The sequence below is a fragment of the Acanthisitta chloris genome, unplaced genomic scaffold (assembly GCF_000695815.1).
Source record: "Acanthisitta chloris isolate BGI_N310 unplaced genomic scaffold, ASM69581v1 Scaffold17527, whole genome shotgun sequence".
Taxonomy (NCBI): domain Eukaryota; kingdom Metazoa; phylum Chordata; class Aves; order Passeriformes; family Acanthisittidae; genus Acanthisitta; species Acanthisitta chloris.
In genome coordinates this window covers 1-15,544 of record NW_008684450.1, presented here as the reverse complement: position 1 = coordinate 15,544, position 15,544 = coordinate 1, and the positions used below count along the sequence as shown (strand labels likewise).

The 15,544-nt window shown below is 46.1% G+C and overlaps 1 protein-coding gene across 1 annotated transcript; it reads left to right on the top strand.

Annotated features, from left to right (window-relative positions):
- Positions 1–309: 309 nt before the first annotated feature.
- CD151 (CD151 molecule (Raph blood group)) lies at positions 310–15,341 on the top strand (the record flags this gene model as incomplete). Its single annotated transcript, XM_009079354.1, has 6 exons — positions 310–430; positions 5,722–5,823; positions 6,796–6,987; positions 11,682–11,756; positions 14,212–14,316; positions 15,186–15,341. Coding segments are annotated over exons 2-6 (612 nt in total), but the record flags the coding sequence as incomplete, so codon positions are not given.
- Between the last annotated feature and the right edge of the window lie 203 nt (positions 15,342–15,544).

The following is a 15,544-nucleotide window of genomic DNA, read 5'->3' as shown; positions in this document are numbered from 1 at the left end:
GTTGCTTTCAGGCCTTTTGCATCAGAATGAGCCCTGACATAAATGTTAGCAGCATTCACAGGATGCAGCAGTAAATATAAACCTGTTCTGACAGCTTTCTTCCAGCAGAAGGTTTTCATACTCCCCACTGCCACAGCTTGGCTCTTCCCTGTTATCCAGTGCATGCTTCGCACTTCAATCAAATGCGTTCACAAGGTGTATTCTGAAATCATCTGGCCCCTATTTAAAGAAAAGCTTATAAGCAAATATTGATTCCCAGAATAATCTTTGACATAGTTCATGATTGTCTGCATCTCTCTTCTTCTACAGCTTTCTGCTTTCCTGAATCCAGCAGCAGACCAGAGCCAGCAAGAGGAGAGGGGGTGGAAGAAAGCACTTGAAGAGAACTGAACATTTGCACTGGTGCTGTGAGCAGCTTTGGTGGTGAAAGGTCAGTGTCAAGACTGTTGACCCATGTTGGCTATTCATTTGGGGTAGATTAATGGCACACAGTGTAAATTTGAGCTCTTTACCTGCAAAGTGAAAACTTCTTTCCTGGGAAGGTTTCGCTTAAATGGCTTTTAGCTGCTTTCTGGACTGGCAAGTTGATAAGCAGCTGGAGGCCTGTTCTGAGGATGTTCAGTGGGGTAGGTAAAGTGGTGATGACAGAGAGGGAACTTAGGAGAGGTCATGGTTTCAAAGGTTGGAGTTTAGACTTTCAAAGGCTGGAGAATGAAGTCTTCAGTCAGTTTGCTGAAGATAAGTTATTGGCTCACAGTTGCATTGCACACATAACAAGGGGAGGATGTCTGCTTTGTTTGCTAATGGCTGCCAGGGTTGTTGGGCCCAGCTCAGACAGACTCAGCAGAATGTTTCTCTCCATGCCCAATGGGCACCTTAGGGGGCTGTGTTGGTGGGGGGGCTGCACTACTTTTGTAACAGCATAGGTGCAGTGGGGTTTCCTGTAGTAAATCTTTCTTGTGTGTATTGGCAAAGATGTTAGAAGTTAACTAATTTCTGGCATCCAAGTTATCTATGAAATACATGCCCCTGGTGTGTTTGGTACCAATTTTCTTGCTATCATTCAAAAATCAATACTTAAAAATAACAATGCTTTTAATGCCCTGGGAGCTATTTCATTTGCTTTGGCTTTGTTTCTTCCCCATCTGTCAGATGCTCCTCTAGGGCAGGTTGTGCAGGAGAGAAAAGCCTGCAGGCCTGGCTTGCTCTGCTCTTTAATTAAGTACTGTTACTGTGCAAGTTGAGGCAAATGTACCAAGCAATGTCTGGGATTACTAAATGAATGTCTAGCCAGCAGGAGTGTGTGTGTGCATGTCACCTGCTCACTGTGCTGGGAAGTGGGTGTGTGCCTGTATGTGCCTTTGGGCCTGCAAAAAGAAATACAGTGGTCCAATGTGGGATACCCAACGCACGTCCTGCTGTTGAAATTTTAGGTGGCTCAGCACAACAAAACAACTGTTTGTGCAGTGCTGGTGTTCCCAGGTGCTCAGTTCCTGCCCTCCAATTTGTCTTAAGGGTTCAATCTCACAAGGATGAGAGCACAAGAAAATCAGGTCATGGAATGGTTTCACTTTTGATGTGAACACAACCTTGCCTGACGGTCATGTTACTCAGCAGGCTTGTAGTCAGACAGGACAGGATGAGTTCACTCTTTACTTTCTATTTTCTGAGATTTTTGTGTAGGTGGGTCATCCTTTCCTCCTTGCTTTTCGTGTAGAGGCTTCACTATTACTCCATTCTCTTGTTCTTCATTACTAGCATCTCTTAATCTTTGATATATTTCAACCAGCAGCCCTTATATATTGTTGCCACCGTTGCTTTACCTGAGAGTCCTCTATGTATGGATTTTACTAACCCCAAACAAGGTTGCTCCAATTGACTGACTGAAGTAGCCTGTGCTGGCAAAAGCACTTTTGAGGCAGTGGAATTGTGTTGCTGTAGAGCTTTTGCCATAGGTCAGTCCCCTGGAGCCTGGCATTCCAGCTGGCATTCCTCTGTCAGCAGGACTTCTCAGTGCAGATCCTTATATCATCACTGGGTTTAGGGAAAGTTGAGGGTTCTGCACTGGTGAGGAGGAGCAGAGGCAAGGGTCAGACTAAGGGACTTGCTCAAGCCTGTGCACAAAGTCTGTGTCAGAGTGGAGAGTTGGATTCAAGCTGTTCATCTTCCAGGTTCTTGAATTAATCTCCAAACTGTTACCCTCCCATGTGTGTACAGGTTCTGTTGCACCGAGTTTGTCCTTGTCTTCCTCCTAGCTTTGTCCATTTCGATTTCCCTAGAGGATTATTTCTCCTGGTCACAGTGTGTGTGGGCATAGTAGGAACCTCTTGTTGATTTCTGCTGAATTCCATGAAAATACCTCTTACCTGGTATGACTGAATTTCACTGCCTATATTCCATGATTGCTAGCTTAAATTTAACTTGCTGAAGAAGCTACTGTCTATTGGACTGGACCAGGTGAACCTCATTATGGAAGTGCTTTCAGTCTTCTAACCACTTTTCCAGTTAGCAAAGTGCTCCCCATTATGAAACTCATGTTTAATTAATATGTTTTTATGTCTTTGTAAACAGACCCCTGTGGCAGAGCTTGCCCTTTTCTGTTCATTGGAGAGCTCATTTGTAATTATTGATGTGATTCAGAAGAGATCTTTGCCTCCATGTTTTAAAATAGAATATAATTGTGTTAATTACTGTTGCTGCTTCTTGTCTGGTTTCGAGAGTGATGCATATCACTTCTGAGGGTCTGTAATGAAGATGACTGGAGGCAAGAGACCCTGGTTATGTCAGTGAATTCAGGATGTTCATCCTGGTGCTGTGGCACAGATCAACACCTCTGTGTTTTTGGGGACCATGGGGCTCAGAGCTTGAAGTGATCCTAAGCCTGGGAGGCAGATTGTGGCTCCCCTTATAACTGCCTGAGCACTTTGGGAAAAGCATTTCACTGTAGTCTTCTACCCTCACTTTGCCTGAAGCCCAGAATAGCTTCCTAAAGGCTGACCCTGCCTTTGCAGGTGATGGGAGGCAGCAGGCCACCCTGTATGAGTCAAGGAGCACAAACAAATGACTTCCAAAAAGAGTGTCTAGAGAGAGCTGCCTTTCCCTGAATAGCTGCCTGGGTGAGTCATTGAGCATGCAGAGGCAGCTAGTGCCATCAGCTCTGCTCCTGGCTAGGAAGGATAGATCAAACAGGAGACAGTCCTGATTGCTTTCTGATTCATGACCTGCCATTCTGCGTGAATCACCATGCTTCATAAACCTGCAGCTGTTCCCTGCCAGCTCTCTGGAAGCAGTCAGCTCCTCTCCTCGCAGCAGCAGAGCCTGAAAGGTGCTTTGTAAACCTGCAGCATTGTTTGGGGCAGGACCTGTGGCCTTGAGGGGCATTTCACACCGTCTTCTGAGTACAAGTGCAGTCTGAGCTGTATGTCTGCCTAGTCCTCATCCAGAACAAGATGCAGCTGTGACTGGGATTTCTGAGCTCTTGGATCAGAAGGAGGGGCAAGTGGGGGTGCATTGCTAGGGCCCAGCACCTGCTCTATGGCCATATGTGGAAATACCTATAGTTGCTTTTTTTCTTTTGGATGAGGGATGTACTTTGAGGGGAAGGAGGGAAGGTTCCCAAAATTCTTGGGAGCAAGAGAGTAAGGGGTAACTGGGCCAAGGAGCCACCCCAAGGACAGTATTGTTACTGTCCCCTGGCTATCACTGGTAGGAACGAGGGTTGGTCTAGGCAAACCTGCAGTGCATGTTTATCTCTATACAGCCCTGCTGTTAGAAGAGGTGGACGAAAGGCCTCTCTGAGGTCTGGGCTGAGGTAGTTGTTTTGGGTTGTGCAGGTGTGTGGCTGTGGGAACCTGCCCTGCTGCTGCCACTCCTGCTCTGTGGTTAAATTAAGCCTCTGAGAGCTGTAAATCTGTCACCTTCCCTGAGTGTTGCATTCACGGGGCAACTTGCAGAGAATCTGTAAGTCTCTTCAGTACATACAGTACCGGCAGCATCCATTCCTTCCCACTGCCCCAGGCCTTTTGTGCTGCAACATGGTAATTAATCTGAGCATTGCTGGAGGTTCTGATCTCTTCTGAAGATAACTGAAGAGTTGTTCTCCTTGATCTGTGCCACCACCTCAGAGCTGCTCCCTTTGCCAGTGAAACAGCCTCCTGCTGCCAAGTGCTGTTGCCAGATGTTATTCTTGAGGAAAATGTTTTCTTGTGAAATGCTGATGGGGGACAGGCATGGGTGGGACTGTGGCATGTTCTCACCCTTGCCTTGCCTGTTAGCTTCATTTGTTAGTTTCTAAAGTACAGGCTTGGCTGGGGTTGTTGAGTGGTCTGGCATGAAGCAAAAGGAAATGATTTCCTGCAAATGAAATACAATTATGCTGCAGGATGGGCAGCTGCAGTTCCCAGCCTTGGCTCATCCGGCTCTAAAGCCAGGCATTCTCAGTGTGGCAGCAAAGGTAATGCAGATAATCACCTGATGTGCAGCCTGCCTGTGTGTACCCTTTGCTTACACTCTTTGCTCTCAGGTGTTTTGCTAAGGTAGATGAGTGTCTGTACTTCATGGCTGGGTTGCAGCTGCAGTGGGTGCCTGGAGGGAACTTGCATCATTAGTGGGAAGAAGTTTTGTAATCTCAAGTAAGCATGAACTCCATGCCTCTGGAAAAATGTAGAGGCTGTTTGCCTGCCAGCTTCCATGGAAGTTGCTGTTTTAGGAAAGTATTTTGCTCTGATATGGGTGCACAATGTTTGCATCATTGGAGGAAAGGGCTGAGTTTTTAATCCTGCCTCCTGCAGGTGATGCTGGCAGCAATACTTTGGGCAGTGCCATTTGGTAGTACCTGCAAGGGCATTTTGTGCTGTCAGATCATCTGAAGACAGTGATTGTTTCTTGCTCTTTAATAGCTGGGACAGCTGCCCTGGAAGACAGCTAGCCAGTGAGAAGGGCCATGAGAAATAAGCAGTGAAGAAGAGGATTATTAACTCCAATGTATTGCCGAGATTCAAAAAGAATAGGACATTTGAACATAGAAGAAGTATGTTCCTAGTTACAGCGGTGAAGATTAAAAATAGACCAAACTTAGAGAAGGGTCTATTTAAGGCAGTAGTAACTAATGCCAGTGAGGAAATAATATTCTCAGGAGACAGAGTATTCCATAAATATCAAAGACAGTGGTTTTTGTTGCCATCTTCAGAACAGCAGTTACAGGCTGTAGTCAGGAGCCAGATGCTGGGATTTTCTGGAGAACAGATCTGGGATTTCATTCATTTGGGTTCAAACAGGCAGAACTGAGCATGAGCTATACTGAAGTTTCCATGCTGTAATGTTGAACACAGTCCATGATTTTGGATTGACTGTTCACACAGTGGTAGGGCTGATCCCTCCACTGCAAGTGGAAAATGAAGGAAACGGAAGGAAAGTGAGTCTCCAGAAGCGACAGCAGGATGAGGAGAGAGGAGGAGGATGAAGGCAGTACTGGAAGGTCACATGCAGGTACTGTTCATACTGTGCAAGGTCTTATGTGTGTGGGTCACCCAAATGGGTATGAGAGCTCTTTATGTAAGCAAGCACTGCCCTACATGCCTGAAATCAATTGAATGGCTTGTTCACTTCAGCAAAAGGTTGGAAGTGTGAATTCGTGCAGGAGGAGAGTGGCAGTGCTGCCTTTTGGGAGAAGTGTTGTGATGACTGCCTGACTCAAGCTTTTCTGATTGATTTTTGGTTTAGGCTTGCTGAGCCAGAAAGATGCGTGAGTATACAGAAAAGAAGGAAACATGTGGGACCATCTGTCTGAAGTACCTGCTCTTCATCTTCAACTTCTTTTTTTGGGTAAGAAATTTCATTCAATTTCAGAGGCACTGAGATGGTACTGCAGTTATGATGTCAGGGGTACTTGATGATGTCTTTGGGAAGAAGTGCTGACATCAGTAGGACACAGCTTTTGTGCTGCCCAGGCTGAAGAAGTTATGGTTTGACACTGTAGTGTGTGGCTGTTTGTAGGTCTTGTTACAAAATATAGGAAATAACAAGGAGCCTGAAAACAAGCTTTGTTTTTTTCACCTGGTTTACTTTTTCCAGCAGCCTGAGGACTCTGCTGTCTTGCCATTCCTCTTGTTAGAGGAGGAATAGCAAGGAGTCCTGTAAGTGGAGTGGTACAGCTAGAGTAAGGATAACACATGTCTTGCAGCTAGTCCACACTGGAGCTTCCTAGAGTTGTGCTTCCCACCAGAAAAGTTACTGATGTCAAAGGATTGCTTTTTCACTTTGGTGCATGGGACAGAGCATTGGGGTGTCCAAGTCAGACCTTACAGGGAAACTGAGCTGATTAGAAGCTGCATAAAACCCTCTAGAAACGCAAGGCTTGCAAAGAGAGAGGGGACTGCTGAAAGTGTGGTTGTTCACTGTGTTCATTTGCTGCAAGGGTTAGAGTTAAAGCAGCCATGTTGGTCAAATAGGTTTGACATATTTTTTCCTATTTGCCCCCAAAACAGTGTGGCTACATTTGGGAAAGGCTCCAGTCTTGAGTATCAATTGCTGTGCATAGGTCAATGGTTCAGATAGCTTCTACCTCAGGCCTCCTGGTGTGCTAAACCAGATATTTTGAAGCTCAACCCTTCCCACTTTACTGGGGTCTGCTACCAATCCCAGTGAGACCTGTGGGAGTCCATCCTCTAGTGTAGATCATGTTTGGCTCAGCTTACAGAACTGAGGCACATCATGGTGTCCCCATCCAGTTGCTGTAGGAGGTGAGAAAGTTCATGCATCAGACACCCTTCATTTTCTTGCTTCTCTCTCTTGCAGCTGGCTGGTGGGGCTGTGATGGCAGTGGGTGCCTGGACCCTAGCTGAGAAGAGTGACTACATCAGCCTGCTCTCCTCCAGCACCTATTCTGCAACTGCTTATATTCTGGTGGTGGCTGGGGTGGTGGTCATGGTTACTGGCATCCTTGGGTGCTGTGCCACCTTCAAAGAGCGCCGGAATTTGCTGAGAGTGGTAAGTTTTGTTTGGAGGAAGACTCACCCCATTTTCTCTTGAACCATGCTGGGAGGGAGGGAAGCACCTTGGTTGTCCAACCTTATTTGTTTGTCATAGAGCAAATGCCACTGAGGCCTCCAGTTCCTGACAGCAGTGCTGTCCTTGTCCTAAGGGACAGGTTTTACTGCAGAGCATTTCCTTTCATCCACACAAAGACTGTGCTTACTGCTGCGTGGTTTAAAAGTACAAACTATAGTCATAATATCTGTGCTCTGTGTAAGAACGTCTATTAGAAATAATTCAAAACAAAATCTTGTGGCATTTCTCTCTTCCTCCTTCCCTGCCCATCCCATATTATCTTGGAAAATGGGAAGAGAGAGGAAAATGAGATCTATCACAAAACTGGTTTTTAATGACAGTAGGTTCAAGCCAAATGAACATGCTTCTCCACTTGGTTGTCAAAAATCAGAACATTTCCAATATTTTCTTCAGTTGCAAAAAAATTATTTTAGTTCTGCTTCCATGAAAAAAAAACCCGTACTGTTTTAATAATCTGCTGCTGCTTTTACACCTTTCTATGTTACTTCCTGAGCATTCTGCTCACCCACCTACACTGAAGATTTTACCAGCCCTGAAGTTTCTATTTTGCTTGCTCCCTCCCTCTCAAATTTCTCTTTCAGTCTGGAATGTGGCAGCAAATCTGTTTTAGTGTGTGCAGACACTGAAATAACAATCAGTGGCTCTTGGCTTTCACAGGTACAGAAAAAGATATTTCGGCAACTCTTCACCAGCAACTTCCTTTGCAAATCCTTGTTCACCTGACTGTCCTATTTTCCCTCTTTTGTTTGGACAGAGGAACAGAAGTAGGAGTTGTGAGCAAGCTTGGTGCTTGTACTGGTAATCCCAGTGAGAGACAGAATAGGTCCAGGAGGGGAGAATAAAGTATAGAGGAGGATACAGGGAGTGCATTGCTAATGCTTGTTCATTAGGCTCCTGGTCTGTAGCAGTCCCTTTTGGCCTTGCTTCACTTACTGTCCATGCCAAAGAGATCTCCTTTTGTCTTTTTGCCTCAGCCAGAAGCTAGGGATGAAAATCCGGTGGGGTTTTCTTTGTTACTCTGTCATAGAAAACTAATAATTTTCTCTTGGGAACAAAAGGTGCTTTGTCTCCTTACACCACGCGTCCTTCGGGAGTGGCTGGTCGCGACAGGCCTATTGTCTCTTCTTGGTTGTGCTCTGCTTTGGTTGCTTTGAGTAATCTGAGATAGGGCTGTGCTTGCCAGGGCTGGGTGAGCCTGGCTGGGAGCCTTTGCCAGCTCTGAGCTCAGACAATAATCCTGACAGCTTGACAGTCACTCCAGGGCCGGTGCCAGCCGGTCCCAATTTCTCCCTGTACAAGAGACCCATGTCAGTGTGGGAGGGAGTGGTGTAAGCAGCACACTCTGCTCTCCCCAGTCCCTTCTTGGTGCTTTTAAAAATCAGTTGCTGGCAGCTTTGGGTGCTGTTTGTAAAATGCATCTCTGGGTTTTGGTGTCTTTCTGTGGAAGACTCGGGAAGCTATGAATTGTTTTGCTGCATTCTACGTAACTGTCCTGGTTTTGGCTGGGATAGAGTTAATTTCTTCTCAATAGCTGGTATGATGCTGTGTTTTGGATTCAGAATGAGAATAATGTTGATAAGGTACTGATGTTTTGGATTCTTGCTGGGTCATGTTTATCCTAAGTCCAGGGCTTATTTTTTCCCCTTCTTTCTTTCATATCTTATGCTCTGCCAGTGAGAAGGTACTCAAAAGTAACTGGGGGGGAAGCTTTATGGGCCCACTTCAAGGCTTTTCGTAGTATTTCATTGCTCATCACTCACAGCTGTGCTATGTTTTTTGTCATTGCTTATTGGCCTTCCTTGACCAGGCACTGTGCTGAGGCTTGGGGGGTAGACATGGAGTTTCTTTGTGAGCAGGCATGGCAGTGGATCTGGCTGGAACAGGATGGCTGTGATGCTGCAGTCAGTCCAGCTCTTACAAGCACACAGACTACTACTGTGTTATACTTCAGGCAAGATGCAAGCAGGAGACCCAGGAAAAGATCCAACAAACAGAAGACCTTGCATGTAAAGAAAGAAGGTGGCTCTCTTCAGGCTTGGCCCCTCACACTGCCTCTTCTAGTTAGCTGCCTTGGATAGGGAGAAGGGAACATCCATGGGTTGTGATTTCTGTTCCTGTTGTATTTCAGCATGGAGCCTTCCCATTGAAGTGAGGTTGCTGATTTAGGAGTATAGTTGTTATATGTCTCTTCTTCAGGTGGTAGAAAGGTCTTCAGGTAATTATTTGGATTGTAGGAGGGTTGAGCCATTTCTTGGGTTATTCAGAGAAAACACTTGGTACTTCACTCAAACACTTGAAGCTGGACAGAGGCAACTTGGACCCTGTAGATCTTGAGGAGACACCAGATAGCTCTCACTGTGTCTTGGAGCCAGAGCAAGAGTAAATTTTGCCCAGAGCCCACCCAGGTCCAGGCATGTATCTGCTACAGGCCTTTGGATCATCACACATTTCTGACTTGTTCCATAGCCACTTGGGAAGCAAGTAGGGCATGTCCCTACAGTTCCATGCCAGAGCAGACCTCTAAGAAAGCCCTGCAGGCACACGTGAAGAGCAGAGAGAGCAGCCCTGTGCTCTCTCTATGTCCATAGTGAAAGCTACTGCTCCCCTATATCAGCATTATACTTGGAAGTAGCCCTCAGGGAACGATGAGACTGAGATAGGAATAATGGTGCAGTCTATCAGCAGAGACAGACTGGATTCATGGGTGGTAGATGCACTAACCTCCCACACAAGGCTTTGCAAGGGCCTTGTGACTCAAATTTTTTAAGGTCTGCTGAATACATGCTTGTTTCTATCCACTCACTGTAAGCCAGCACAACCAGCAGAGCTTGTGGTGACACAACTTCAGCTCTACCTGAATGCCTCTGACATTACACAGAGCAGGGAAAAATAAATAAACTTTCCAGTTCATTGGTTGTTCTCAGCATCCTGCCGTCCTCCTACCCCCTCCTCGGCAGAGAGATGTCAGAGCAGTTAAGGCGTAACTTGGTCCCAGCAAAAGACACCCAGCCGTTGTGTAGGCTTGCCAACCCTTCCTAGCCCCCTTTCAACCTCCTGAGGGTTGGGAGCAGCCTTTAGCTATCCTGTGCTCTGCTGGGTGACTCATTCCCCTGGAATGAATGGGTACCTTGTACAGGCTGCAGAGATGCTCAGCAATTGGCTGCGGGGGAGAGCATGGGGCTGGGGAGTGAAAGACTGAGATTGTGTGCTCAGATTAAAGCTTGGTCTGCAGATAAAACCCAGCTGTCCATCCTCTGCAGCTGCTGAATCCCAGCAGGGGTGAAGGAGGAAGCCTGAGTGTTTGTGTCATTTTACTCCTGCAGAAGGGGCTTGGAAATACCTAGCAAAGAAGAGTGCATAGTGGGAGTGTAACCCTTGTGCCACAGGAGGCATCCTTGCTGTGTAGGTCACCTTGCTGTGCCCTGTGTGCAGGGAGAGATGGTTTGATGTCCAGTTAAATTTGTAGGGAGCCATTTGCTTTGTGTCTCGGGAGCAGACCTTTCTTAAGGTCAGAGGTAAAACAGAAAATGAGAGATAATTTGTTTGTTCTGTCCTGGGGAGGTCACCTCTTGCAGGGGCTTAGCGTGAGGTCCTTGTTATGGCTGGAACTGCTGTCTCTTCAGCTCTATCTACAGAAAGATGAATTTCATAGCAGTCACAGAACAGCCTGGATCTGTAAAGAAACTGTTCATTGCTGACAGGGCAAGGCAGGCAGGGGCTGTTTGCCAGGACAGAGGTTTTCCCTGAAAATCTGTCGTTCACCCTAAAGAGGTCATATCACCCAGAGTTTTCAGGCCTACCTAGTCCTTTTAGTCTAGTACACATATTCCTCATGGGCTTGGCTTCCCTACCTGTTTGTATATAGAAACAGGCCTCCCAGTATTCTGTACTGTCCATATGATTGTCCTGCTAAGCAGGGCACATCCCTGTCCACTTCACTGCCATTAAGCCCTTTTAAGAAATAGTCATGTTCTCCTAATAGTCTTCTAAGAGTTCTTTGGTTTTGAGATACTGAGCTTTTCCCACTGGATCCTAATTCAGCAGAGCATATAGTCACAGTCCTGAGTGTGTATCGGTGCTAAAGTCCATCCACTTCAATAGTGCCTTTCAGACTGTGGCTGAGCCCACAGGAGTCACTGGGAACATAAACCTATGGATTATGCTTGGTTGGTCTGCTATATTTTTGGTGAAATGGGCTCTCTGTAGCTTTATCACAGTCATTATAACATACATTGTTCCCTAGTAAATTGGTGAAATGGCCTAAACAATATCAAACCAAGCAAAAGTTTACATTTTTTTTGGTATTGAAGTGTACAGTGATCTTATCTCAGTTGCCTGCACTTTCCCATTCTCTGTATCCCTCTGGCCCTGTGAGTTAAACTCACACTTGCTGCTCCTTGTCTTCAGTTATCTTCAGTTTGGTGTATTTTTTAACCTTCCTACCCTATTGAGGTCTTAATCCCAGCATATGGAAAAGCATAGATGAAGATATTTCGTAGCATGTGAAGACATTTCAAAACATAGATTAAGGCATTTTACCAGCTAATGAAAACCTGGTTCCTGACATCTGCTTACATTCTGTTCTAATTTCCTGTTTTCCCATTATTTTACAGTACTTCATATTGTTGCTGTGCATCTTTCTCCTGGAGATCATTGCTGGAATCCTGGCCTATATCTATTACCAGCAGGTGAGTGGACATTACTCCTTAGAGACTCAAATGAGGGAGAGAAAACAGCTCGTTATCATCCCATTTCTCCAGCCAAAATTGGGCTTGGAGGCTTAGGATCTAGATCTAGTGGTAGTTTACCTTCTGACATGTCTGTACTCACTCCCTGCCCCCATACAGAAGATGCTGGATTATTCACTGTGTTTGACAAAGTGGTGGTGGTGGTTACTCTAGGGAGGCTGCTCAGTCCTGCTGCTCTGCTCCTTCCTGTGCTGTTTTTCTGCAGACCCTCACGGAAGACAATTTTTGAGGCTCTGTAGATCTAGGAACACTCCTAACACCCTTCAAGGCGTAGTGCTAGCCACTGAAATCACATTAGTGCCAGGACATAGCTCCTGCTGCATCCAGCAAACTATCTGCCATGCTTTGGACTGGAAAGATAATGAATGGTCCAGCTGAGAGGTTCTTTCAGGACAAGAAGTTTTGGAGAGCTTTACTTAACCAGCCCAGCTGAGGGGCTGGAGAAACAACACTGACTCTCACCAGCTGCAGGTCTAGCTTGGCACTTTTTGCAGTTGCCAAGAGCAGAGGCTTAAGTCATCACTTTGTTTTCAAAGTTTAACCACTAAGGCAGAACAGCCAGAAAAGTTGCTCTTGCGTCTGAAAATTGGTTGGAAATGGCAAAGTAGGCTTGTTATCAAGTGGCTGTCTGAAAAGCAGCTGAACATCCCATCTTGTTGACTTCACTGCCAGGATTTCTTGCCATTCCTTCTTCTCTTGGGCCTTCTGTGCTTTGCCATGCTAACACAGGCACTGGTGGTTTGCAAGGAGCCAAAGAACTGTGCTGGCTCCTGCCATGAGGGCTCTGGGCTATGAGTGTGCATATTTAACAGGAAAAGATCAATCCTGGCAGGCATGGCAGGAAGGCAGGGTCTGTCCATCCATCTGTGCACAGGCATGACGTTCATGTATGACAGTGGATGAAGAGGAGGTGATCCTTAGGTCGAAATAACAGACAGCATTGTCAGAACTCTCTCCTTGAGTGTTTTAGGTCGCTTGAGCACATCCCTGATCGTTAACTGCCCTTCCCCTTGCCCTCTGGCTGATAAATCCTCCTTTTCTGTTGGTTGCAAGCTACTTGCTCTATGTGCCATTGTTTTTATTTCTGCCCTTGCTTTGGTGTCTAAGGCTTGTGCGTGTGTGTCTAAACTGATTCTTTTGTTATCTCTGTTCCATGCTGCAGTTCTTCCCCGTGAGCCTGCAGGTAACTGCTTTTCTCCCAAGTAATCATTCTGCTAATGGACTCTCCTCTTTAGTTGCCTCTACCTTCCAGTTGCTGAGCCTTTTCCTTTCTTTCTATTACGCTAAGTCCTTTGCATTTCCCTAGAGCTTCCCAGCCCAGGATCTCAAAGCATTTTTGCAAATAGTAATGAATGAAGCCTGATACCATCTCTGTGAGGTAGGTGCTGTCCCCATCTGACATGTGCGGTTGGAAAAAAGTGTTTCAAAGGGAGAATAAACTCTGGGCTGTATTTCACACAATTCAGCATAACCAGATGTTTGCCCTCTCATTTAGTACGTACTGTGTAGATTAAGGGTGTACAGAGAGGCTGCTCACCTGTTTCATTCATTGACCCCATCCAAAATGCTTGTTGATGTTGTGTAGCAGTATAGGAAACTTGGAATTTCGAAGGTGTTGCACTAGTGCAGTGCTGCTGCATGAACCAGGATGACAAAAAAACTGATGCAGCTCTTTAGCACCTTTTGGCTGCCACCCAGGTGGGTGAGAATTCAGCTAGATTAAAAGAGTCTCCACAAGAATAAATGTTTGAATCCAATCACCTGAACATGCCAAGTGGTTTACAATGATGCTTTCAGAAATTTTGCTCTTGCAAAATCAGACTTTGCCTCTATAATCAAGAAAGGCCTTGCAGTACTTTTGCAATCAGACACTTAATTCCCTCCTGTGGAATCCTTTTTGATGATGCAGATGCCAGAGCTATTCGGTCTCTGTGGCTTCAGTCCAGCATGCCAAGGACTCTGATTTCTTTTTGCTCCTGAACAGAGTGATTTGGTTTTCAGTATTTTGCCACAGGCTTCAGAGGGAGAAGACTGCACGTGGTCTCACAGGCATATTCATGTTTAAGCAGGCACAGTTTGTATTCCCTTTTGTTGGGGTATGTCTTGGCAATCTTACACATTTAAGGTGAGAAACCACATGGGGATGCATAACACAGGCTGAAATTTGGTCCCAAAGCAGCTCCTTCCAGTTACTAAAATGGAGGCATGATCTGTAAGCATTTGGAAATAAGCTTGTCCAGTCCAGCCTTGAAGGATGATCTAGAAGGAAGCTGTAGCTTCCCCTAGGCCCTCTGCTTTCCTCTTGGAGTAAAGGCAGTGAAACTTGTAGGGCTCTGGGTTGCTCTGAGGAGTGAGTTTGCCTTGTGATTTTATCCCCCTTGTCTCTTCCATTCAGCTGAGCATGGAGCTGAAGCAAAATCTGAAGAACACCATGACCCAGAAGTACCGTAAGGAGGGAGAAGAGAGTGTTACCAGTGCAGTAGACAAACTGCAGCAGGAGGTAAGTACGTCTGGAGGCAGAGAGAATTCATGCAATTGCAGGGCTTAAAATGAAGCACACAAAAGGCATCTCTTGACCTCCAACCTCCAGATATTTCTGCTGTGTGCCATGTGTATGTTCTGCTTGTTCTGATTCAAGACAAAACTGGGCAATGTGTAGGGACTGAGCCATGCAACCCTCAGACTTGCATGGGGTGATCACTGAATTGCATGCCCAGTACCAATGGGGAAACAACACCTGAACCACTTCCAGGGTGAACTTGGAGCTGCCACATCACTCTGACGACTGTTTTTTTGCCAGTTCAAAGCTTTGGAGAAATTGATGACATTTTTCATTAAGCTTCTCGGTACCCTAGAGAGCAAGATGTAATGGAAGAGCTTTTTGGCTGCTGTTGCTAGCTGTGCCTGGCTCAGGGCTGGTTCAGGTTAGGACTGCCACAGTTCTGACAGGTTTTCCCCCAGAAAGGGCCCTTGTGCATAGGCACTTTGAAAGCATGGGGACTGCTAAACATGTAGTGCCATGGCAGGTGCATTTGTGACAGTAACTGGTAATTAAACTTACCCTGTTACTATCATTAACACATGGTTAAGAGCTGAGACGGCTGCTGGTGCACCTGGTTACAGTTCATCCCAGTGGTAACCAAAAGTCACAGCTGCTGGAGGATGGATGAACCTGATATTTAATGGCCTTTTGGGGGACTCAACACAAAACTCACTCTTGATTTATAGTAGCCTGAAAGGAAAAAAAAGTCTGTGAGATAGCTGGAGACTCTGCAAAGGAGGGTGAAGCCCAGTGCTTGGTGTGGGAGGCTGGAGGGAGAAGGAGGTTGCAGTGCTTGCAGGCTCAGCCTTTGCTCTCTGTGTGTACAGTTCAAGTGCTGTGGGAGCAACAACTACTCAGACTGGGCCGACAGCCTGTGGATCAAATCTCCAGAGGCCAGTGGACGGAAAGTGCCAGACAGCTGCTGTAAGACGATAACTGACTTGTGTGGCCGAAGAGACCATCCCTCCAACATCTACAAGGAGGTAAAAAAGGCTTCAGAGCCACCTGTCACAAAGTATGGAAAGGAGGTGGGCAGGGAGTGAGGGGTTTGGCTTATTGCTGCAGGCTGTCAGTAGGCTTCCCAATCAGCATTCCTGAGAAAGCAGAGTTCATTGCTTTAGCTGAGCATTCAGCCATCTAGGATATCATTTTATATGTAGATATAGAGAAATGTGATACCTTATAT